At 50.2% G+C, this 21031-nt stretch overlaps 6 protein-coding genes across 28 annotated transcripts in view; 4 read left to right on the forward strand and 2 right to left on the reverse strand.

The window, feature by feature from the left end:
- Window positions 1-10564, reverse strand: part of LOC120958494 (membrane-bound transcription factor site-1 protease) — a 42226-nt gene extending 31662 nt beyond the window's left edge. For 11 of the 22 annotated variants that reach the window (XM_049609629.1, XM_049609625.1, XM_049609626.1 and 8 more), the window contains exons 1-6: window positions 9239-10564; window positions 6234-9168; window positions 5837-6172; window positions 3602-5776; window positions 3253-3500; window positions 2995-3118 (exon numbers count right to left, since the gene is read on the reverse strand). In XM_049609629.1, coding sequence (XP_049465586.1) covers window positions 5361-5776; window positions 5837-6172; window positions 6234-9168; window positions 9239-9757 — 4206 coding nt within the window. In that variant the 5' untranslated portion in view covers window positions 9758-10564 and the 3' untranslated portion in view covers window positions 2995-3118; window positions 3253-3500; window positions 3602-5360. Of the gene's footprint in view, window positions 1-170; window positions 637-696; window positions 1028-2994; window positions 3119-3211; window positions 3501-3601; window positions 5777-5836; window positions 6173-6233; window positions 9169-9238 lie in introns of those variants that run through there. The other 11 variants (XM_049609614.1, XM_049609624.1, XM_049609628.1 and 8 more) reach the window with 5 other exon arrangements.
- A 286-nt stretch (window positions 10565-10850) lies between these two features.
- LOC120958498 (H/ACA ribonucleoprotein complex subunit 2-like protein) lies at window positions 10851-11909 on the forward strand. The gene is made up of 3 exons (XM_040381350.2): window positions 10851-11117; window positions 11190-11262; window positions 11347-11909. The coding sequence occupies exons 1-3, from the start codon at window positions 10949-10951 to the stop codon at window positions 11576-11578; spliced, it is 474 nt and encodes a 157-aa protein (XP_040237284.2). The 5' UTR covers window positions 10851-10948; the 3' UTR covers window positions 11579-11909.
- LOC120958495 (uncharacterized) lies at window positions 11779-14677 on the reverse strand. Of its 2 annotated transcripts, none has more exons than XM_040381346.2 (2): window positions 12898-14677; window positions 11779-12822 (listed from the first exon to the last, which is right to left on the reverse strand). In XM_040381346.2, the coding sequence occupies exons 1-2, from the start codon at window positions 14392-14394 to the stop codon at window positions 12637-12639; spliced, it is 1683 nt and encodes a 560-aa protein (XP_040237280.2). In that variant the 5' UTR covers window positions 14395-14677; the 3' UTR covers window positions 11779-12636. The 2 variants fall into 2 exon arrangements, with proteins under 2 accessions (XP_040237280.2, XP_040237279.2); XM_040381345.2 differs by having other exon boundaries at window positions 11779-12825.
- A 245-nt stretch (window positions 14678-14922) lies between these two features.
- On the forward strand, window positions 14923-16032 carry LOC120958109 (uncharacterized protein C16orf52 homolog A). The gene is made up of 3 exons (XM_040380678.2): window positions 14923-15179; window positions 15245-15457; window positions 15534-16032. The coding sequence occupies exons 1-3, from the start codon at window positions 15077-15079 to the stop codon at window positions 15719-15721; spliced, it is 504 nt and encodes a 167-aa protein (XP_040236612.1). The 5' UTR covers window positions 14923-15076; the 3' UTR covers window positions 15722-16032.
- A 146-nt stretch (window positions 16033-16178) lies between these two features.
- Window positions 16179-18950, forward strand: LOC120958108 (glycosyltransferase 25 family member). Its single transcript, XM_040380677.2, has 5 exons — window positions 16179-16672; window positions 16749-16977; window positions 17046-17578; window positions 17656-17859; window positions 17927-18950. Exons 1-5 carry the CDS (start codon window positions 16428-16430, stop codon window positions 18654-18656), a joined length of 1941 nt encoding a protein of 646 aa, XP_040236611.2. The 5' UTR covers window positions 16179-16427; the 3' UTR covers window positions 18657-18950.
- Window positions 18951-19283: 333 nt separating this feature from the next.
- Window positions 19284-21031, forward strand: part of LOC120958849 (ecdysone receptor) — a 187400-nt gene continuing 185652 nt past the window's right edge. The window contains exon 1 of the mRNA XM_040381904.2: window positions 19284-19465. The gene's annotated coding sequence lies outside the window, so the exon portion shown is untranslated. The remainder of the gene's footprint in view (window positions 19466-21031) is intronic.

Below are 21031 nucleotides of genomic sequence, written 5' to 3' on the forward strand. Positions count from 1 at the left end.
CGAAGAAACTGTCCTGTTCTCCCTCACTTGCATTCTTTCGCAACACACCGCCACCGATCGGTCCAAACTTGTCCAAACTGTTCCTTTGTCTCCTTTGCTCCTGTTCGGTTTCGCAATCAAAGGAGGCCTTTTCTTTCAAACAATCGCCACCGTCCTTACGCTTACGTGTGTTCGTTATAAACATATTTTCTTCTTTATTTTGCGTTCCTTCCCGTGTGGGCAAGGAACACATTCACACCAATACGGATTGACATAATGTATGTTCATCTTTTTGCTGCTTCTTTCGTTCTCTCCACACACACACCGCTCATTTGGGGACCTTTCCCATAGACATTTTCCTTTTCTTCAGCGAGATACACCTACCAGAAGAACAGCACTGATTTCCTTCTGGCAAATACGTCCCTTACTTCCTACCGTGTGTGGACCGTTGAACCGTTGAACCCATTCGGTGGTGCTTGCTGCTGCTGCTGTTGCTGCTCCTGGACGAGTAGATGATCGTTTGGACCGGTGCCGAAGCTTAAGCTGGACATGCAGCTCGGGACGACCACCCGTTCGTGCCGTAGTGGAATTGTGCTGCTACACAGCCTTTGTCCTTTCGCGCAGCAACTGTCCCAAACGGAGAGATGGAGATATTTCCTAAAACGAAGAAAACGATTCAACAAAATGCTGACCATCAGACGGTGAAGCAATGATTACCTTTTGTACGGCTGCTGTCCCGGCAGAAGCTCGTTTCGTTGTCACACATTCTCACCCGTTGTCGTGTGAGCAAACCAGCACCTTCGAGTACGGGAGTAGATTATTTTGAACCATTCGCTCAGACAGCCTCATCTTTCCCATCGAAACAAGCACAACTTCACTGCACCTTATCCCAACTTTCCTTTCCAATGTTTACCTTCAATGTGCTCCAGCGACCGACCGCACAGCAAAACACTGACGTTCGCTGTCACTGCGTCCGAAAGCACTGCGTCCGAAAGCAGGTCTGTGCAGGTGTGTCGAATCGAGAAACTGTTCCCCGGTTTAGTAATGCCTGCAATTACATGAACGTAAAATGCGAATTACTCACTTTTATCGAAATATGCAAACAAATAGATCGTTTTCAATCCTAGCGTTTTGCCCACGACGATAGCGAAAGCATTTGAAGCTTCCAGCTCTGGGCGCTTTTTGCATGCTTCCATAGCGTCGTCTCTTTCGCACCTTCACGCCGCGCTGAGAGTGCTGCGCAGGACACGCACGCATCATCGCTGCATCTCGCGTGGACCGAGGGGTGAGAGTGGGAGCTTTGCGTGGGCTTTTTGAAAATTCGCGTGGTGCCAACCAAAAAAAAGCATCAAATCCTGTTCAATTGTGTTCTAGCATTCGGAGAGTGAACACGCTGCGATTTCCCGTGCCCAGTATTCTGCGACGCCATTGCTCAACCGACGCCACAAACCGACGCCATCACCCGGGGAGCTTGGGAGCCTAGGGAGTGTGGATTTTCTGCCTCGTGACCGTTTGCCAGCGGTGAGTACCGGTTATTTTTGGTGACTGTTAGACTAGTGCTTGTGTGGGGGGATTATTTTGTGCCAACGGACAACAGCAAACTTGCGTCTTGGTGCGACTTGGTGCAGTGAGGCCCGCAAGATGGCGGGCCCGAGTAAAAGTGGTCGTCAGGTCCCCGACTGGATGGATCCAGCGGACGTACAGGGCGAACCGCGATATTTGATTTTGGCGCCCCAGAAGGGTTTTGCCATTCCGAAGAACGCGTTTTTGATCGAGAAAAGCCTCTCGCCGTTCGTCGGTCCCATCGAGCATTGCGTGCCGATCGAAAGGGGTTCACAGTTCAAGCTCTTAATGAGAACGCAGAGTCGGGAGCAGTTCGACAAGCTGCTAAAGATTAATAAATTAATCGATGGTACCCCGGTGCAAATAATTCCCATCCACGCTCACAAAACGGCACAGTGTGGGATTACCTACTCCGAAGCTCGCAGACTGTATAGTCAAAATGGCGAGTCCGGCGTCCAAAAGCGACTGACCGGCGCTCAACAACAACACCAACAAAAACACCACCACCACCACCACCACCAACAACAACAAAACGACACGGCACTGGCCGAACGCGACGCAACAATAGAAAAGTTAAAGGCCATGTTAAATTCGGCCTTCGTAAAGTTCCAGCAAGTGATTGAGGAACGTGACTTCTTGAAAAGCCAGATCCAAACCCGACGCAAAGACAATGACACCGAAAACGCCGACTCGAACAGTAAAAGCATAGACACAATCAACACAAACACGGACACTAACACATCAACGAACAAGGACTCGAACACCTCTGCCCCGGTCACACCGGAACGAAAAACTCCCTCCTCAACCTCCACTGATGCTTCCACTGGCTCAATCATTAAGCAGGAAATTTCTCCCGGCAACAACAACACACCACCGAAAGTAAAACCACCAAAAGGCGGGAAACACAAATCCCGCAAGCGAAAGTAACTGAGCGAAAGTCTGATACCGATCTAACGCTAACGAACTAGACTTCTGCTTTCGATATTCGGTACTAACTCTATGCATAAACATTCGGCGAGCAAACTAACCCTGCAGCTAACACCTCTCCTCTTATCCTTAATAAGAGGCTCATCACAAAGCTTGAAGACCGCAAACTCCTCTACAAACACCAACACGCCTTCCGACCCGGCAAGAGTATGGAAACATACCTTGCGACATTAGAGCAGTGTTTCTTCAATGCAAGAAACAAAGGCAAACACATTGACCTGTAGAAGGCCTTTGACCGCACACGGCAGTATCATATACTGGACCAATTGGCTTAATGCCGGTTAACGGCCTTCTTACAAAATTGTTTAACTGATCACACATTCAAAATCCTCTTTGGCTCCCACACCTCCCGCCGCCCTTCCCACTAGAGAACGGAGTACCGCAAGGGTCTTCCTTATCACCCACCCTCTTCCTCATCAACCACATCGAATCCCTCCTACTATCTATCCCAGTCAAAATACACACCTTTCTCTACGCTGACGACATCATACTGGTTTCCACACTCCATTACGCCAAGACTACACGACGCAAATTACAACAACCAGTACACCAGTGGACCAACTCCATAGCGGCTTCAAAAAGTCAAATCCTACACATACCAAGCGGAGTCACGCGTGTCCGCAACCGTCATAAAATTACAATAAAAAATCAAATTGGGTATTATTTTTCATAAAAAACTCACCTTTGGGCCCCACTGCAGGGAAATTAAAAGACGCACCATACCTCGCTTAAATATTATCCGTACGTTGGCACAGAATAACACCCCTCGCCCAGCGCTGTTGGCAGTCCTAAAGGGCTGGTTCTTGCCGCGGCTGCTGTACGGGTCGGAGATTGCCTCACTAACTTCCACAGATCTTATCCAACAAATCGCTCCACCGTACCACCGGGCCGTCAATTACATATCGGGCTGCTTCAGAACCAGTCCAACCGATGCAGCACTAGTTGAATGCGGCGTTCTTCCACTGACATATCTAATAACGCAGAATATATCCAACATGGCAGGCAGAATAATAGAAGGAAGGATCAACGCCAACTCTTTTATTGAGATAGCATAGCACGACATGAAACTCACCATAGGCCATGACATCAACAAAAACAAGCAAAAACCGTGGTACAATCCCATCAACAAGATAGACCGGTCTATGCAACACATCAGCAAGCATAACAACAATAGATTGGTCGTAATACAACACTTTATCGAAATAGCCGATAACTACTAAAAAAACTACAACATTTACACCAATGGATCAGTTCTACCACCCAACGCCGGTTGTGCAGCATACACATAAAACAGAAACCTACAACTCAAACTGCCTTGTCCCACCACCATCTTCTCAGCGGAAGCGATAGCTGTCATCAAAGCAGCCGAAGAAAGAGCACCTCAAAACGCCGAGTGTGTTATCTTTACCGATAGCGCTCCGGTACTAGAGGCAATAGAACACGGAAACTTCAACAATCCCTACATCCAACATATAGAGTAACTTCCCAACATCGAATACATCAGCTTTCGTTGGTTTTCGCATCCACCGTATCACAACACAACAAGTCATCCAGAGCCAACTTTCGTCGGTGGCTGCATTACCAGATAAAACTGCAATGGAAAATAGATCCCTGGAATGATCACCCTTCACGCAGCTACCAGAGAACCATAATAAGATTAAGGATAGGACACACCCGCATCACGCGCATCTTCACATTCGATACAACGAGAGCTCAGCAATATGCCCAAATTGCGCAGTGGACGCCACCGTTAAACACCTGACAATTGAATGCCCAGAATACGAACACATTAGAGCCAATTACAATCCACCAAAGCAAATAGAAGAAATACCAAAGAACGACACAACCATGGAATCTAAAGTGATGCACTTTCTAAAAGAAACTACATTGCTTCAACCAACCCTACATTGGGAACAACCACCTCACCACTACTACTACTACGAAGAATAAATGTATGTAAATACTCTCTAAAACTTACTTCACTCGTTGTTGGGTTATTGGGAGGGAAATTGTTGAAAGAAAATGGTTGCAATTTCCACTTCTGATGATCGCCTTGGTTCACTTTAAAGCAATATGATTCAACTTTTTTTACAGCAAGTTCACTCTTGGTTCCGCTTCATCACAACTTTTCGCACTGGCTGCCATCGATACACTGATCCATCCGTTTGACCCCAACGGCAACTCCACAGAGATCCAAAACATTCCAAGAAACTGTTCCGTTCTCCCTCACTTCTTTTCTTTCGCTTGTCCAACTGTTCTTTTGTCTCCTTTGCTCTCGTTCTGTTTCGCAATCAAAGCAATCCTTACGCTTGTGTGTTTTCGTTATAAAAATATAAAAATATTTTCTTCTTTATTTTGCGTTCCTCCCCGTGTGGCGGGGAATAGCTAGGAACACATTCACACCAATACGGATTGACATAATGTATGTTAATCTTTTGCTGTTGCTCTCTCTCTACACACACACACACACCGCTCATTTGGGGCTCCTATTTTCTATTGCCATATCTTCAACAAGATACACCTACCAGAAGAACAGCACTGATTTCCTTCTCCTTGGCTAAACATACAGTAGTATTTAAATTAAAAAAAAGGTTCATTACTGCAGCTAAAAAGTGAACTAGAACCGCCCTCTCCTACGACGCGAAGAATAACAAGAACATAAAACAACATTGAGCCCTAATACGAAAAGCTGGCAAATACTTCCCTTACCACCTACCGTGTAACGAGTCTTGTTCCCCCAACTTAAGCTACCACTACTACCAGCCGGTCCGTTTCGTTGCCTTATCGCTCGTCTCTTTTGGTATAGCCAACCGTGTCTGTACTTCAGCTCCTCAGAAGCCAACCTTATTGAAGACGTAATTGAGCCGTCGCTTGATCGTGAGTCCTTTCGTTTTGCGCACCCAGTTCAGTAGAGCAAGCAACGCGAACAGTGCCAACATTACGGCACCTTTCGAGCCGCCCAACCAGTAGAACGCCCCAACTGTACCACTGGAACGATCTCCATTCGAACCACCACCACCACCACCACCGGCGCGGCTCTCCGCATAGTAGTCAACGTCTTCCGTGGATCCTCCGGCAAGGGGAATTATCTTCACCCCGACCGCCATCGGTGTGCCGGCCGTTGGTGATGCACCGGATGGACCGTTGAATCCATTCGGTGGTGCGTTTGGGGGGATTTTATCCGTTTTCTTGTTGCGCCATCCGGGAACGTCTGGTTCATCGTTGGCGCCTAGTGCGGCATTACCACCTAAAACGAAGTAAATGACTTAAACAATGCTCATCATCTTTTGATAATGTAGAGTTTCACCTTTCTGACTTTCCAATCTACGACCCCGGCTGCTGTAGACGAGCTCGTTCCCCACCAACGGCATGATTGGTTGCGGTGGGCCTTGCTTTAGTTGACGCTGTTGGACCACTAGAAGCTGTTGCTGCTGCTGCTGTTGCTGCTCCTGGACGAGTAAATGATCGTTTGGACCGGTGCCGAAGCTTAAGCTGGACATGTTCAGCGTGACCGGATATTCCCACTCTAGCCGTTGACACACAGGTATGGGACGTTTCTCGCCCGTTGTCGTGTGAGCCACCAGCACTTTCGAGTACAGGTGCAGATTGTTGTTCGGCATTCGCTGAGGTAGCTTCACGTTTTCTGTAAGTAAAGCAAATAACATTACTATACACTCTTTTCAAACAGTCCTTCCACGCCCTACCTTCGATCTGTTCCACTTGCCGACTGACATTTAAATCTCGCAGTAGGCTGGTTACATGCGCCGTCATTGTGTACTCCAGCAGCGAGTCCAGCAGCCAAAAGCACGGCTTCTCCAGATGCGTCGAATCGAGACAGTTCGAATCGCCGTACAGTGCAATCCGGCCACCGGCCAGCAGCTCGGGACGACCACCCGTTCGTGCCGTTGTGGAATTGTGCTGCTTCACAGCCTTCGTCCTTTCGCGCAGCAACTGTCCCAAATCATCACCGTCCCGGTCGTCTTCCGGCAGCGGTTCCTCACCGGCATCCACGCGATTCATCGCATCGTCCCGGTTAAACTCACCGCCATCGTTTGGGACATCCTCATCCTCCTCAACATCACCACCAGCACCACCGACAGCAGCACTCAGCAGGATGCGCTTGTTGATGATTGCGTCCCGATCGATCTTCCCACCGTCCTCTTCCCACTCCTCCGGCAGCTCGTCCGGTGGAGCCAATGGTGGCGCTCCTTCCGGATTGGGCGTTGCCGGCTGTAGCCGTGCGTACACTCTCCGATCGGTTTGCAGCATCCCCAGGATGGCTGTGCGCGTCCGCACCTTCGAGCGGGGTTCGTCCGGTTGCGTTATCGCCAGCCCTTCATCGAGCAGGTCCCGCTCGACCAGAATCGTGCCTTCTCCAACGGGAAAGCGCACAATGTTCGCCCCGGACGCATAGTACATCCGATGGTCGCGCATATCAAAGTACCCGTCCGCAACACGATCGCCGAGCGCGATGCCGAACCCCCGCAGCAGATCGTTCAACGCCGGCACATTGGCCCCGCCCGTATCCGGCATCCACCATTGGCGCGTGTTCTCGTCGTAGAACTTTATCCGCCGCATGACGGACGTGTTGTACCAGTCGGCAAACACGATCACGCTCAGCTGCCGCTCGAGCACGTCTTCGCGCAGTTTCGCAACTTCCGCCGGGAAAAACTCTTCCTCCGGATCGACCACGAGCAGTGTGCCGTAGTGGGATGCGTTGAAGCAGGTGTACGGCGCACCGAGCACTTCCACGTAGTAGCCAGCGTTGCGGAGGTGCGTGTACATGTCCTTAAAGTTGGTGTGCACGTGATCGGCTCGCCAGTCCAGTGGGTCGGATTTGATTTTCAGATTATCACGCGGCAGATAGCCCGGCGGATAGCGCAGACTGTGGTACTGGTCCCACAGGATTCGCTTCTGCCGGGGCGGCTGTGGAATGATGCGCACTTTGATTGCGAAACTGACCGTGCCGTTCCGGGGTTCCCGTTCGTTCTCGCCCTGCGGCGGGCTTTGTACCGTCAGCGTGATGTGACCCTGCGCGATGCCTTCAAATCCACGCCCTGCCTCGTTCACCCCGATATGTACCGCCATCCAGCCGGACCACGGCCACAGCTGCTCGGAGTAGCTGATCGAAACGTTCAGCAGCTCACCGTGCTCGTTGCTGTACGGATGCCAGGTGGGTCGGTTTATCACCCGTCCAAACACGCCCATCCCGTTCAGGATGGTGACGTTCGCAATCACCGGCATCGCACTGTAGTACAAGCTTTGCGTCGTGTACGGCCACATGTAGTCCTCGGTAAAGTCCAGATACGCCGGCGAAAGGGTGACGCGCGGCCGGTAAGCTGCCAGCGCTTTCATGCTCCGCAGTATGTTCAGCTTCCCGTGGCCCTGCTCGAACATGTTGTTGTCCGCCAGCCTTTCCGCACCCTCTATCAGTGCCTGCTTCATCGAGGCCGGGTTCAAATCGACTCCCGGCCGGTCGAGCACACCGCTCGCGATCAGCGTTACCGCACCGGCCACCATCGGCGAGGCAACGGACGTGCCCGAGAGCGATTTGCAGCCACCGTTCAGGTTGCTGCCCTTCACCTGACTCCCGTACGTGACAATGTCCGGCTTGAGGCGGCCGTACCCGTACGGCAGCTCCCACGTGGTCATGCCGCGCGAGCTAAACTTGGCAATGTTGTCGGCGTAATCCATCCCGCCGACACCGATCACGTCCATCTGGTCACCCGGATTGTTGAGCGTCCCGTACAGCGGGCCATCGTTCCCGATCGCCGACACCATGATGACGCGGTTCGCCGACAGCTCCAGCACCTTGTCCACGAACGGCTGGTCGAGGAAGTCCGGCCCGCCGATGCTCAGGTTGAGCACGTTGATCTTCTTCAGGATGGCGTAATTGAACGCGTCCAGAAACCAGGACGTGTACGACACCTGGTTGTTGGTGAAGACGCGGAAGATGTGCAGCTCGGCGTCCGGCGCAAAGCCGAAACACTCCTTGGACGAGGCGATAATGCCGGCCACGAACGTACCGTGGCTGACGCCATCGTCCAGCGTCTTTTCGTTCGTCCAGTTCGTGCGCTCCTTGATGCGCTTAAAGTGTGGATGGGATTTGGCCAGCCCCGTATCGAACACGGCCACCTTGACGCCCTGCCCCGTGATGCCCATGCTCCACAGCACGTCCGCTTTCAGTAGGGCCGTTATTTGGCGTGGAATCGCACGAAGCAACCGCCGGTTGGTGTGCCGGTTGGGGGATTGTGGCGGAGGTGCCGGTGGTGCTGGTGGCTGGGCAAACGAATTAGCTTCCGTTGTTAGGCGGCGCTTTTGGATGAACTCGATAAAATCGTTCGTTTCTGCATCGTCCAGCTCGAGCTCGGGCTCGGGCTGCTCTGGCAGCTCTTCCTCCTCTTCTTCCTGCTCCTCTTCCGCATCGGCTTGATGGGCGTCCGACTGCCGGAGGGGAACATACTTCAGCGCACGATGCACCATCCGCTGGGGGGATATGCTTTTGATGGAGGGATGCGTGCGAAGCAGCGCCAACCCATCGTCCGCGAATTCGATCGCCTCCTCCAGCGTTAGCACGTCGAAATCGCTCGGGAAATCCTGTGCCGGATTGTTCCGTAGCAAGATGCGCCATTTTTGTACCTAAAAGCAGTGATATGTAGGTTTAATTGCGACAACACGTACACGAATTAGAGTAGGCCATGCTCCTTACCTTGGATCCGTTCAGGGCGGATTGAATGAAGCTTTCGCGCTCCTTCGGTTTGTAGTAGCCGTTGAACTGGACGATGTACTCGTTCTGGACAATTTTGGTGGAAAATTCTATCACTACCCGGTGCGTCCTCGCGGAAGGAGAAGCCGTCTGCGCCCGGTCGGTGCTATTACTATCACAGCATGGTTTTGCGGACTGCTCGAACGTCGTGGCGGACCGGTTGCCCTCACGTTCGGTGGCATTGTAACTCAGCGTACTACCACCACCACCACCACCACTCCCTTCCAAACTGTCCAGTGGAGAACGTTGCCCATCGTGTCCGGGTTGATAGGGACTGGGTCGATTTAGGATGGTGGAGCTATTATTAACACCAGGTGACACACTCGTGGTGCGGACGGCGGTCGCAATCAGTAGCAGCGACAACGCCACCCACAATACCCAATCGGCAAGGAACGGCGGCGGTCCGACGGTGACGGCAGCGCCGGCTTTCCCTTTCCGCCTCCTGCCGAGCCCGGTTCTCATCTTCTCTCCGACAACCGTGCGGTAAACAACCGGCAAAACCTATTTTCTAGCACAAGCCACCCCACCACAACATCCCATCTGGCTGTACCGTGCGGGGGTTACGTGTGTGCCACGAACGATACATTTAGGGCTGGGGGGTGTGTGTGTATGTGCGTGTGTGTGTGTTGATGTGATTTTCTTTTCCGCGGGGACCGATATTTCTGGCGAGCTTGATTGTTTTTGCGTACGACGGGGGTATATGTTTACAGGAACGTTTTTGCTTCCTGAGCTCGTTTTCTTCTTGTTCGTCTTACTTTCACGATGCGAGAGGGTGCTTAGGCATTTTACATTTTCCTTCCCCTCGCTGCACTGGAACTTTCACTGCACAACACACAGAAGATACGGCTTCTTTCTCAATGGAACCTTTTCACCGTTTCACCTTTTCTTGTCTTCCATCCAGAACAGAGAATGTTTCCTTTCCTTAGTTTAACACACTTTGCACTAAATCACCTCCCCACCCAGTGGGTGCACTTTTCAGGCTTTTCCTTCTACGCATTGCCAGCAGCCGAGCTGGGTACGCATTTTCACACAACAAAAACACAGAAAGCGAACAGTTTTCACGCACCGATCACTGGCTTTGCCTCCACAATCCCCTCCCCTCTGCAGTATGAGTGGGTTGCCAAACGGTTTCCTTGAAAAAATTGCACTATTTCATGTCACGCAGGCACGATTTTGCCCGTTTTCCGTGTTTCTTATTGCACGAAAACAAGCGAGAGCTGTGTGTTGTAGTGTTGTTGCTGCGAGGGGCAGGGCAGACGGGTGTTTGCGAGGTGTTATGGATGACATTTGTATGCGAAAAGAATGGAAGAATGGATTTTGTGCAAATAAAAACACAAAATGCAATTGGTAACTTGTATTAGGTGAATGTTTAATATTTTTAGGAAAACAATCCAACGAAAAGCTTTAACATTAAATTTATTTTAAAATTTAACAAATTAAATTCTTGTTTGCTTTTATTCCGCGGAACCTTACAACAGTGCAGAGCTACCAACATGACGGACCAAAACAAACGCTGCTGTCAAAGTGGGCTTGTTTTGCTGTCAAAAATCACACACTGCATCGCGAGCCGAAACACGTGCGGGAAGAACATACGCCGGGTCGTGTATAATTTAACACATTTTTAACTTCACACAAAACGTTTCACATCGTAAAATGGGTAAAATAAAGAAGGAAAAGGTAGATGCGGCCGAGGAGGTCGACACTTCGGTGGTGGTGAAGGAGGAAGACTCGTACGAGGACAAGGTCCGCAATGCCAGCGCAATCGCCCAGCCAATGGCGTCCAAGAAGCTTACCAAAAAGGTTCACAAGCTTATCGAAAAAGGTAGGACTGGAAGTGGTTTACAACAGTTCGTTGTTGCACGATCTAACGCCATCCTTTGTTTTGTATTTGAAGCATCGAAACAGAAGAACTTCCTGCGTAACGGACTGAAGGACGTTCAGATCCGCTTGCGCAAGGGAGAGACTGGGTAAGTGTGTCTTGCTTTGAACGGCTTCAAACTGACCTCTCGCTTGACTTGTTAAATAATTTCCCTTCTCATCTCTCTGCACAGATTGGTTGTGTTTGCCGGCGATGTGACACCGATCGAAATCATGTGCCACCTGCCGGCCGTGTGCGAGGAGAAGAATATTCCCTACTGCTACATGCCGAGCCGGAAGGATCTCGGTGCAGCGATGGGGGTGAAGCGCGGCACGGTCGCGATGCTGATCCGGGAGCATCCCGACTATCAGGATATGTACGATAAGCTAAAGGTAGAACTCTCAACCCTTCCCGTACCTTCGTAAAGGGGGTTCGATTCTGCGTCGACCTGCTAAATTGTACTATTTTAGTGTTAACAACCGTGCCCGAGGAGGAGGAGGAGGAATATGATTTTCTTTTACAATTTTTCTTTTTATTTTTTCTCAACTCTTGAATTCAAAATTTTTATGAATTTTTATTTCATCGTCAAACGTGCTTTCGGTTAAGAATCAAATCGAAAGTGGAATAGATTTGCATTATTTTAGTAGACAGCCAGATTTATTAAATTGTGTTACTACCCCGAATATTAGTACACATAAACACGCTTGTCCATTGAAGTATAGAAAACCCAATAAACCTTCCAATGTAATACTACTACTTACTAATCGTTTCTATTTACTGGCCCCACGTGGGCTAAAGTAGTGAATAATAATTTAATATGCACCACGTAAAGTAACGAAGGTGAACCAACGAAGGAACAAACAGTTTGTTTAAGCGATTTTGCCTCTTTTTGCTATCGATCGCGAGAACGCACAGACAGACACTCTCTACGGGGAAACGTGTAAAATGGTTACACTTGAGATTTGTATATATAGTAGAAATTCAGTACGAATTTGCAGAGTTAGTTCTAAACATTTAAATATCCGGCCCCTGTCGTGTCTGTATATAATGTAATGTAAATGTGAGCGTCGTTTCCACTATATCTTGTCATGATCGAACGGTTAAAGATTCTCTCTCGGTTTCCTTAACGTTTCGTGTAAAGAATATCATACTTTTCCGTCTATGTATATGATGAGTACACTTTAAACATTACAGAAGTGAGACAAAAAGTGTGTGGGGCCAAAATATTATCCCCTCTCCCTAGCCGCCGTTTGTTTTTTGGTTTTTGTATAAAATTTAACCTTCCAATATCGTCCTAAAATGGGTTTTGGTATGATGCTAATATAATGATGCTTTGGTATGTGATTATGCCACCCGCTGCTGGAGGAACCACCAATGGAATAAGTTCCCCCCATTACGCAAGCGGTCACTAGCGCACTGGCGCCTGTAATGATGGTTTTGTTAGTATGAGTTCGCCTCTTGCCTCTGGTGCGCGAGTGTGAGTTTAGTTAGGTGGATTTTCGTCAATCGATGAGTCCTGCTCGCGAATGTAGTTCATCAGCGGCACCATGCGGTCCTGCTGCATCGTGGCCACGGTCGACTGGCGCAGCATGGCACTGGGCGGGTTCTGCTGCGTCCAGATACCGTACAGACCGGGCGGATTGCCCGACACGTTGTGAGATTCCTGTTGCTGCTGCGTCAACAAGAAAAGGTGAGTCATATTAGAAGAATGAATCTAACATTTCTTTGCCTCAATGCTACCCACCATCCCGGAGGGCTCCTCGACGAACGGTGGCCCGATGTTGGGCGGTGCCATCATCATCATCGGCTGCATCCGGTGAATCGGTCGGCAGGACAGCAGCTGTATCGCTTCCACCAACCCGTCCTGGCTCGTGATGGACGAGTGCCAGGTAGAGTCCGGCGTGGTGCTTTGGCTACGATCGCCGAGCGACGATTTCGGCGTTGGTCCCGGCCCTGACGCCGGCACAGCAAGCTTCGAGATCGGCATCAGGCGCGTCTGGTTCCAGTGCACCGTCGATTTGTCTGCCTTCGCTTCCCACGGCATTGACCAGCGACGCATTTGGCTTTCCGGATCGAGCGCTGCCTCGGAGTTAACTTCCCCAGCTGCCGCTTCCGACCAGCGACGCTGTCCGTTTAGCGTGAAGAGGGGGAAATTCAATGGCGAGCGTGAGCCCCGATAGAACGGCGCTTTCATGCCCGACAGATGGCCCGGGTTTGGCAGTGGGCCCCTGATATTGTCCAAATAGCCCTGGATCGGACTCGGCCCACGAATGTCGTGCGGCGAGGGGCCACGCGTTTGCTCATACGCCGTCGTGCCGTGGTCCGAGGAGGATCCTTGCGTCGAAATCGACCCAGTACGATCGTACAGCCGGGCATTTTCCTGCATTTTCATGCCGAAGTGGGGCGAAGGCGTTTGGGAGCGTTGGTCCGCCCCACCACCGCCGGTGCGAGCGATCGTTGCGGCGGCCGACATCGGGTGCTGCACCATTGGGCAGTCCGGGTCGTGCGGAAATCCCACCTGCGTCTGGCACTGGTAGCAGCACATTAGCTGCGCGAAAGCGTCGCACGAAGCGACACAGAACTGGTGCTGCAGATTGATCATCGTTTGTGCGTTGTCCTGCAGAATGAGCTGATTGTACTCCTTGATATGTAGCAGCTCGCTGTCCTGCTCCACCGTCGCCAGCGGTTGCGTCTTAAAGTCCTGCAGCACGCTTACGATGTGCGATTTGACCGTGCTGGTGGCCATGACGGACGCCCGCGCCAGCTCGTCCCAGGCCGTGATAAACTGGAACGCCATGTGCGACGGAATCTGCGAGGTGGTGAACGGTAGCTGCGGTATCTGTGGGCCCGGCTGTGCCGATTGCGAGGGTGACGGAATGCCGGACGGATTGCTCGCCCCCGATCCGGATTGGCCACCGCCGCCGCCGGTGGCTGTGCTCGGATGTTCGAAGTACGCCCACGGTTCGAGGGCGGCAATCGTTTGCGCTAGCCGGTAGCCGGCCGCACACAGGTTGTTCATGATCTGGAGGTAATTGAGCCACGCACCCAAGCACTCGCTGACGGCGGATTTGGCCGACCCGGAGCTGCTCGAGCTCGTCGACGGCGAGATGGAGGAATTGCTGTAGGACAGTGCACCCGAGCCGAGAGAACTGCGGGGTGTTGTTTGAGTTGGAGGTTGTTGCTGTTGTTGCTGCTGGGACGACTGTGTCTGCCCACAAAGTGGATCATCTAGGTCGCTCATGTCGAATGCGATGAGAAGGTGTGTTTGCCCGACCACACAAACAAGTGGTTGTAAAATCTACGCACATACACACTCGCGCACTAATGGGGGTTTTGACTTCTGAGGCACCTCCGCCCGGACCAATAGGCCATTTTCGTTTCCCGCACAGAACGGCCGGGAGTTATGGAAAAGGATTCACTCGCAGCGCAACAATGCGAGAAAAAAACCGAACCGAACTGAAAATCGGGCAACAAATTCCGATGCTGTTTGACAGTTTGTTTACTTTTCGCAGTGAAAACTGCGCGGGCTGAACTGTAAATGGTTTGTGGAAGGGGTTTGAAAACAAGCGTTTTTTTTTATTTTATTGATTTATATTTCAGACGATCTGAAATGCTGCTTTTTAGGTTTTATGTGTGCTTACTTCATTTGCGATGCTAGCAATTAATGTAATTTCGATGTAGAAAATGTATGCATCAGTTAAAATAAAAACCAAACTAATCCAGCGGAACCCTACAACAGTTGCACAAGACAAGAAAAAAAGAACATTCGCATCTGTCATCCAAACCCAAACATAAACATTCCAATTTTGCAAGCAGCAACCTTTTTTCCGCAAGCACAGGAAGAGGAGGGCAAAATATGTTTCTCTGAGTAGAGTTACCAGTATTGCAATAAACAGGACGTTTTTGTGAAATACAGCCCTAAAATGGACAAGCTAACTACAATCAGCGCTGGTCTGTTTATGGCGGCGGATGTGTGTGCGATCGTTAGTTTGGCCATGCCCGATTGGATTGTGACCAGTGTTGGAGGTATACGAAGGGGGTTGCAAAATAGGGAGGTCGACTGACTAATCTTTGTCCTTTCGCTTCGGCAGGCGAAACGCGGCTGGGATTGATGTGGACGTGCATGACGCTGTACAACCGGCCGCAGGTTTGCTTCACACCCGAGCTGCAGCCGGAGTGGCTGATCGCGTTGATATGCATTTTCGTGGGTTGCATCTGCATTACCACCACCATCATACTGCTGGCGTCCAGCAACTGGGACCGTAATGTGATCCCTTATGCCCGGTGGGTCGGCTTTACTGCAAGTGAGTATATGGGCAGCCGATTGCCGATTGGTATTAAGAAACCCAACATCAAATTCTCACCGCTTTCCCATTGCAGTGGTGCTGTTCTGTCTTGCGGCCGTCATATTTCCGCTTGGATTCCATGTGGACGAGATCGGTGGCCAACCGTACCATCTGCCCCATTCGCACCAGGTCGGCATATCGTACATCATGTTCGTGCTGGCCCTGTGGATCACGGTCATATCGGAGCTGTTTGCGGAGAAGGTGTGCCTGCCGCAGTTTTAAAGGCCCGAGCCGCCCCTGGGCAGCTCCGGCGCACATAGCGATGTATCTCATCTTTTATGCTGTATTAATATGTCACCCCCTCTCTCCACCTTTACGCCCCAGTGCTGTAACGTTTCTGAACAATTGATGGTACTTCTTGCTTTCCTAGTGATGGAATTGAACAAACTAAAAAAAAACCAAAAGATACAAATTGTACTTTGCTGTAGCGATTAAGGATAGTGTATTGGATTAAGAAATTAGTTAATAATTTCCATTATTTTGTATTGGTGAGAAATAAATTTGCTGTGCAATATTTGTTTTTCCAAATCCTACATCATTGGCGTTTTTATCTCGTTCTCTCTGTGTGTGTGTTTGGTTGCGTGCTTTGGAAAAGGAAGGAAAACATAAACAAACCAGCATAAAACATCATCCCCTCTACGCGTCAGCAGGCTATGCTCTGTGGGGGTACGGTTTGACATTTGCCGCACATTGTTTTGTTGCGTGTGTGTGTGTGTTGGTGTGTTTGCATGCTTGTGCGCTACGGTAAAGATCGGAACGGAAAACTCATCTGTTTCTCATCTGGCGAGCGGTGGCGACGGCGGAAGCGGAAGTTGATATGAGTCAGAAAAAGCAATAGTCGGTGTTGTAGCGTAAGAAAGGGCTAGTTGCGGTGTGCTTACTGTTAAGTTTTTATATTAACTACGTTAAAACTCGCACAAACGCCAGCATGTGTTCTATAGTGTCGGTGCGATGCAGCAGCGGTGGCGCATTTGCGGGGCTAGCGATGATGACGATGATGCTGGCACTACTGCTGACGACGACAATCGTTAGCGGCGACAATCAGATAGAGCTTACGGAGCAACTTCCAACCGTAATGGTGGCAGTGCTGGTGCGCAACAAAGCGCACACGCTGCCGTACTTCTTCTCGTACTTGGAGGATCTCGACTATCCCAAAGATCGGATGTCATTGTGGTAAGTGTTAATGACTAATCTACCTCGGTGAGGGTTCTTGTAACGATATAAAACGTTCTTGTTCCCCTTCTTGCAGGATCCGTTCGGATCATAATGAAGATCGCAGCATAGAGATTACCAAAGCATGGCTGAAGCGAACGTCCTCGCTGTACCATAGTGTGGATTTTAAATACCGCAGCGAGCGAGGAAAGCGCGAAAGTGAGAAAACTAGCACACACTGGAATGAGGAACGGTTTAGTGATGTGATTCGCTTGAAGCAGGATGCACTACAAGCCGCAAGAATGATGTGGGCCGATTATATCTTCGTGAGTTGATAGCAAAAAAACTCAATCCAATGGGGAATAATGTTGTGATTTCGATTTCTTCTCAACAGTTCATCGATGCCGATGTGTTCCTAACAAACAGCAATACGCTGGGCAAGCTGATCGACCGGAAGCTGCCGATCGTGGCGCCCATGCTCGTGTCCGATGGGCTGTACTCCAACTTTTGGTGCGGCATGACGTCAGACTACTACTACCAGCGGACGGACGATTACAAAAAGATACTCAACTACGACCAGATCGGCCAGTGGCCGGTGCCGATGGTGCATACTGCCGTGCTGGTTAGCCTTAACATTGCCCAAACGCGCCAGCTAACGTTTGAGCGGAAAAACCTCCCGGTCGGGCGGTACGATGGGCCGGTGGATGATATCATCATATTTGCCATGTCGGCAAACTACTCAGGAATTCCGATGTATGTGTGCAATGAGCTGCTTTATGGGTACATCATGGTGCCGCTGGAGGCGGGTGAAACAGTGCCGGGCAAAGATTTGGAACAGTTGACCAACGTGCTCAGCTACATCGTGAATGAGTATGGGGCGCTGTCGTTGAAGCAGGATTTAAGCCGATTCGTTGCGGATGTTCCAAAGTAAGCCGGAGACCTTTCTTTGCTGGAGTGTTTTTACATAAATCATTGATTTCGTTTCTTCTCATGCTTTTCCGCAGGGACAAACTGTCCCTCTCCCACATCTACATGATCAATCTGGAGCGGCGTACGGAGCGACGTACGAAAATGTTGAAGCACTTCGATCTGCTCGGCCTGGACGTGGAACACTTCCCCGCCGTCGATGGGAAGCAGCTGAGCGATAAGAAAGTGTACGATATGGGCATCCGCTTTCTGCCCGGTTATGCCGATCCCTTCCACAAGCGGTACGTAGCTTTTTGTTGCCATTCTTTGCTTTGTTTACTTAAGCATTTTTTCCCTCTGTTCTTCCAGCCCGATGACGATGGGAGAGATCGGTTGCTTCCTGAGCCACTACAACATCTGGGAGCGTATGGTACGGCTCAACCAGCAGGAAGTGCTCGTGCTGGAGGATGACATCCGGTTCGAGCCATTTTTCCGCCGCCGGGCGTACGGGGTGCTGGCCGATGCACGTCGCATCGGTGGCTGGGATTTGATCTACTTCGGGCGGAAGCGGCTCCAGGAGGAAGACGAAAAGTGGATCGATGGATCGGAGTACCTGGTGAAGGCGGGCTACTCGTACTGGACGCTCGGGTACGTGATCACGCTGGAGGGAGCGAAGAAGCTGCTGCGCGAGCAACCGCTCAGCAAGCTGCTGCCGGTGGACGAGTATTTGCCGATCATGTTCGATAACCATCCGAACGATAGCTGGACGAGCCATTTCCGCGACCGGACGCTGAGTGCCTGGAGTGCGGCACCGTTGCTGCTGTACCCTACGCACTACACCGGGGACGAGGGGTACATCTCCGACACGGAGGACTCGCTGCGCATCGATGGAACACTGCCGGCTGTTGGAGGGCCAAGCAAGGGTAGCTCGGGAATGGTTAGCAATGATACGCGGGACGGTGGCCAGGGTCAGGCCAGCCAGGAACCAAAGAAGGGGGACAAGGAGCAGCTGCCGAATGCGCCGGCCTTGCTGAGCGAGTCGGGCATTGGGCAGGGAGAGCATGATTTGGAGACGAAAAACAGGCGCAGTGAACTTTAGCGTTCAAGAGGGAAAAATGCCCAAAAGCGCACGATGAAGGATCTGATGATGGACACTGGGAATGTCCTGTAGCATTTATACCAAAAAAAAAACGAACATTGGATCAACCCGTAGAAGAATGGAATTGCGATAATATTAATGTGCCTTATATCGATATTAGTAGGTAAAACCAGCAGGAGGAGACCACTTTGACACTAGCCATAACACAAGCCATAACGTATCAGTTTTCCTTTTAGATGGAATTGTTTCTGAATACAATAAACAGTTAGTTGTAACAACACGTGTAATCTGAAACCCTGCCTTATATAGACTTTATTTTCCAAGCAACCCTGCTCTTAAGGGCCTCAAACGGGTCGACTTTCAAGTGGAGAAAAAAAGTCAAATATCATCCTAGATGCACATGAAATGGCACAATTTTAGAAAAAAACCCATTTAAATAGATGTATTGGAATTACATGACTAAAAATAAATAATAATAATAATTTGTACAAAACGGTAATATTATTTTGAAACGCTTCACTATACGGAGTTTGACACCCCTGCACGCTCAGAACGGGTCGTACTGCATGCATGCGTGTGTGTGTGCGAGCGCTCTCTGGTGAGGTTCACTTTTCACTCTGCCTGCGCTGTCAAAACATTCCATTCGTGTTGGTGGAACCGCGTACGACGGGAGCTGCGTTTAATTGTTTTGAACGCTCGTTTGTGTGTTTGTGCGCCTCGTGTTCGATTGTTTGTGCGCGGTTGTGTGTGCCTGTTTGTATGTGTGTGCAGTGTACGTGTGCACCTCATCCCGGTGTAGTGTGTTTTGGGTAATAGAAATACATTAGAAAAAGGGTCCTTTCCCTTCCCTCATCTCTTGTACCGAGCACAGCTTCATCTAGAATGTGTCGTCGTTTGTGTCTCGCGCTATAGACGAGCAGGAGCAACCCAAAAAAAAACGCGGTTGTGAATGGCCAGTCGCGTAACCCGCGAGGAAACGTGCACAAGTGTGTGTGTGCGTGTAGAAAGGGGATGTTCTTTTTGCTTTGGTGGTGCGGTTTACTTTCTTCCTGCGTAGCAGAGCAGAGATTTTTTAAAAGGCAGCAAAAAGAAAAGGGATGGCGGAACTGTCAAGCAGCACGGCGTAACAACAAACCGTAATGTCAAATCAGTATTTACACCTCCCTCACACCCCCTGCGCGCGCGTGTGTGTATGTGCGCGCAGCATACCACTTCGTTTGCTTCGGTCCCGTCTCCTCTGCTGCCACAGTTCTCGCGAGGAAGTGCGCGATTGAATGCGCTTGAAAACAGCATAAAAACATACCGAGCAGCATAAAACGGGCAGCAGTGTGTTTGTGCGTGTGTTTGGGTTATGCTTTCGAAGTGCGGTCAGTGCACAATCAGATCGTAGCAAGCGGTCACCATTCTCGGTGAAAGTCCGTGTGTCGTCCGTGAACCTTCTAATCGGTGTCGGTGAAAACAAAACCAATCCTCCACAATCTGGCGGCGGGAGACAAGACGTTGTATCAAATTGGTGTGGAAAAAAGATAGTAAGCGTGTGTGTATGAGTGAGTGTGTTTTTCTCGCCATTTCCCGACTGATAACGCGCGCGTGCTGCGGTACGATGTTTACGTGCGTTCCTTCTGGGAGGGCGGAAAAGGGGGTGAACGGTGCGTGAAATTATGTGACAAAAGCAAAACGCGTTTGTTTTGTGTGTCTTGCTTGGGTGTCTTGGGTGTACAGAATTGATTAAATTACAATCGAAAAGGAAATAAAAAAAGGTCGATAGTGTGTCAGTACCTTTTTGGGTCTGGAGGAAAGAGAGAGAGAGAGAGAGAGCACGAGAGACGTAGGGTGTGGGTTTCCATGGCAATAGTCTTCCGTCGCCTCAGTGCGTGCGTGTACAAGACGGTTCGCTTCCGGTTTTTGGGGGGTATGGAAATTTCGTGAACGTGTATCCCTTTCCCCGTTATTCCCGTGACGAAATGACGCTCCCTTTGGGAGGGAGAAGATCGTCTAGAATGTTCCGAAAAAAGGTGTGTTGTAATGGTTGAGAGGGCTGAGCACAGGATGCGGCAATTGAATGAAGTATAGGGGAAAGGATGTGTTTCTAGGAGAGGAAGAAATTAGGTTGATCCAAAGATTCGCCATTTAATTTAAGGTAAGTTTGTCTAATTAGATTTCTCATTTATTTGCTTAAACACCTTCTTGAGAATATCTAACCTGAAACCCTCCAGGAAGTGGTCAGTCCAGTAAAGTGGACATTCTATTTATAAAACGTATAGCCACCCCCCAGCTAAGCCCAAATGGTAAACAAACCCGTTCATATCTTGGGCTAGCCTTCAAACGTACCACGCCTCTCGGTAGTATCGCCCTTTCCATCGCTCCTGCTTCGT

Source organism: Anopheles coluzzii, chromosome 3 (genome assembly GCF_943734685.1).
Source record: "Anopheles coluzzii chromosome 3, AcolN3, whole genome shotgun sequence".
In the NCBI taxonomy this organism is placed as follows: domain Eukaryota; kingdom Metazoa; phylum Arthropoda; class Insecta; order Diptera; family Culicidae; genus Anopheles; species Anopheles coluzzii.

Excerpts from the sequence above, each read along its gene's own strand:
- LOC120958109 (XM_040380678.2), top strand. The coding sequence starts at position 15,077 with ATGGACAAGCTAACTACAATCAGCGCTGGTCTGTTTATGGCGGCGGAT. Across the intron at positions 15,180-15,244 it reads GATTGTGACCAGTGTTGGAG|GCGAAACGCGGCTGGGATTG; the intron begins GTATACGAAGGG and ends TCGCTTCGGCAG. Across the intron at positions 15,458-15,533 it reads GTGGGTCGGCTTTACTGCAA|TGGTGCTGTTCTGTCTTGCG; the intron begins GTGAGTATATGG and ends TTCCCATTGCAG.
- LOC120958495 (XM_040381345.2), bottom strand. The coding sequence starts at position 14,394 with ATGAGCGACCTAGATGATCCACTTTGTGGGCAGACACAGTCGTCCCAG. Across the intron at positions 12,826-12,897 it reads TCGAGGAGCCCTCCGGGATG|CAGCAACAGGAATCTCACAA; the intron begins GTGGGTAGCATT and ends TTGTTGACGCAG.
- LOC120958498 (XM_040381350.2), top strand. The coding sequence starts at position 10,949 with ATGGGTAAAATAAAGAAGGAAAAGGTAGATGCGGCCGAGGAGGTCGAC. Across the intron at positions 11,118-11,189 it reads TCACAAGCTTATCGAAAAAG|CATCGAAACAGAAGAACTTC; the intron begins GTAGGACTGGAA and ends TTGTATTTGAAG. Across the intron at positions 11,263-11,346 it reads TTGCGCAAGGGAGAGACTGG|ATTGGTTGTGTTTGCCGGCG; the intron begins GTAAGTGTGTCT and ends CTCTCTGCACAG.
- LOC120958108 (XM_040380677.2), top strand. The coding sequence starts at position 16,428 with ATGTGTTCTATAGTGTCGGTGCGATGCAGCAGCGGTGGCGCATTTGCG. Across the intron at positions 16,978-17,045 it reads TGTGGGCCGATTATATCTTC|TTCATCGATGCCGATGTGTT; the intron begins GTGAGTTGATAG and ends TCTTCTCAACAG. Across the intron at positions 17,860-17,926 it reads GCCGATCCCTTCCACAAGCG|CCCGATGACGATGGGAGAGA; the intron begins GTACGTAGCTTT and ends CTGTTCTTCCAG.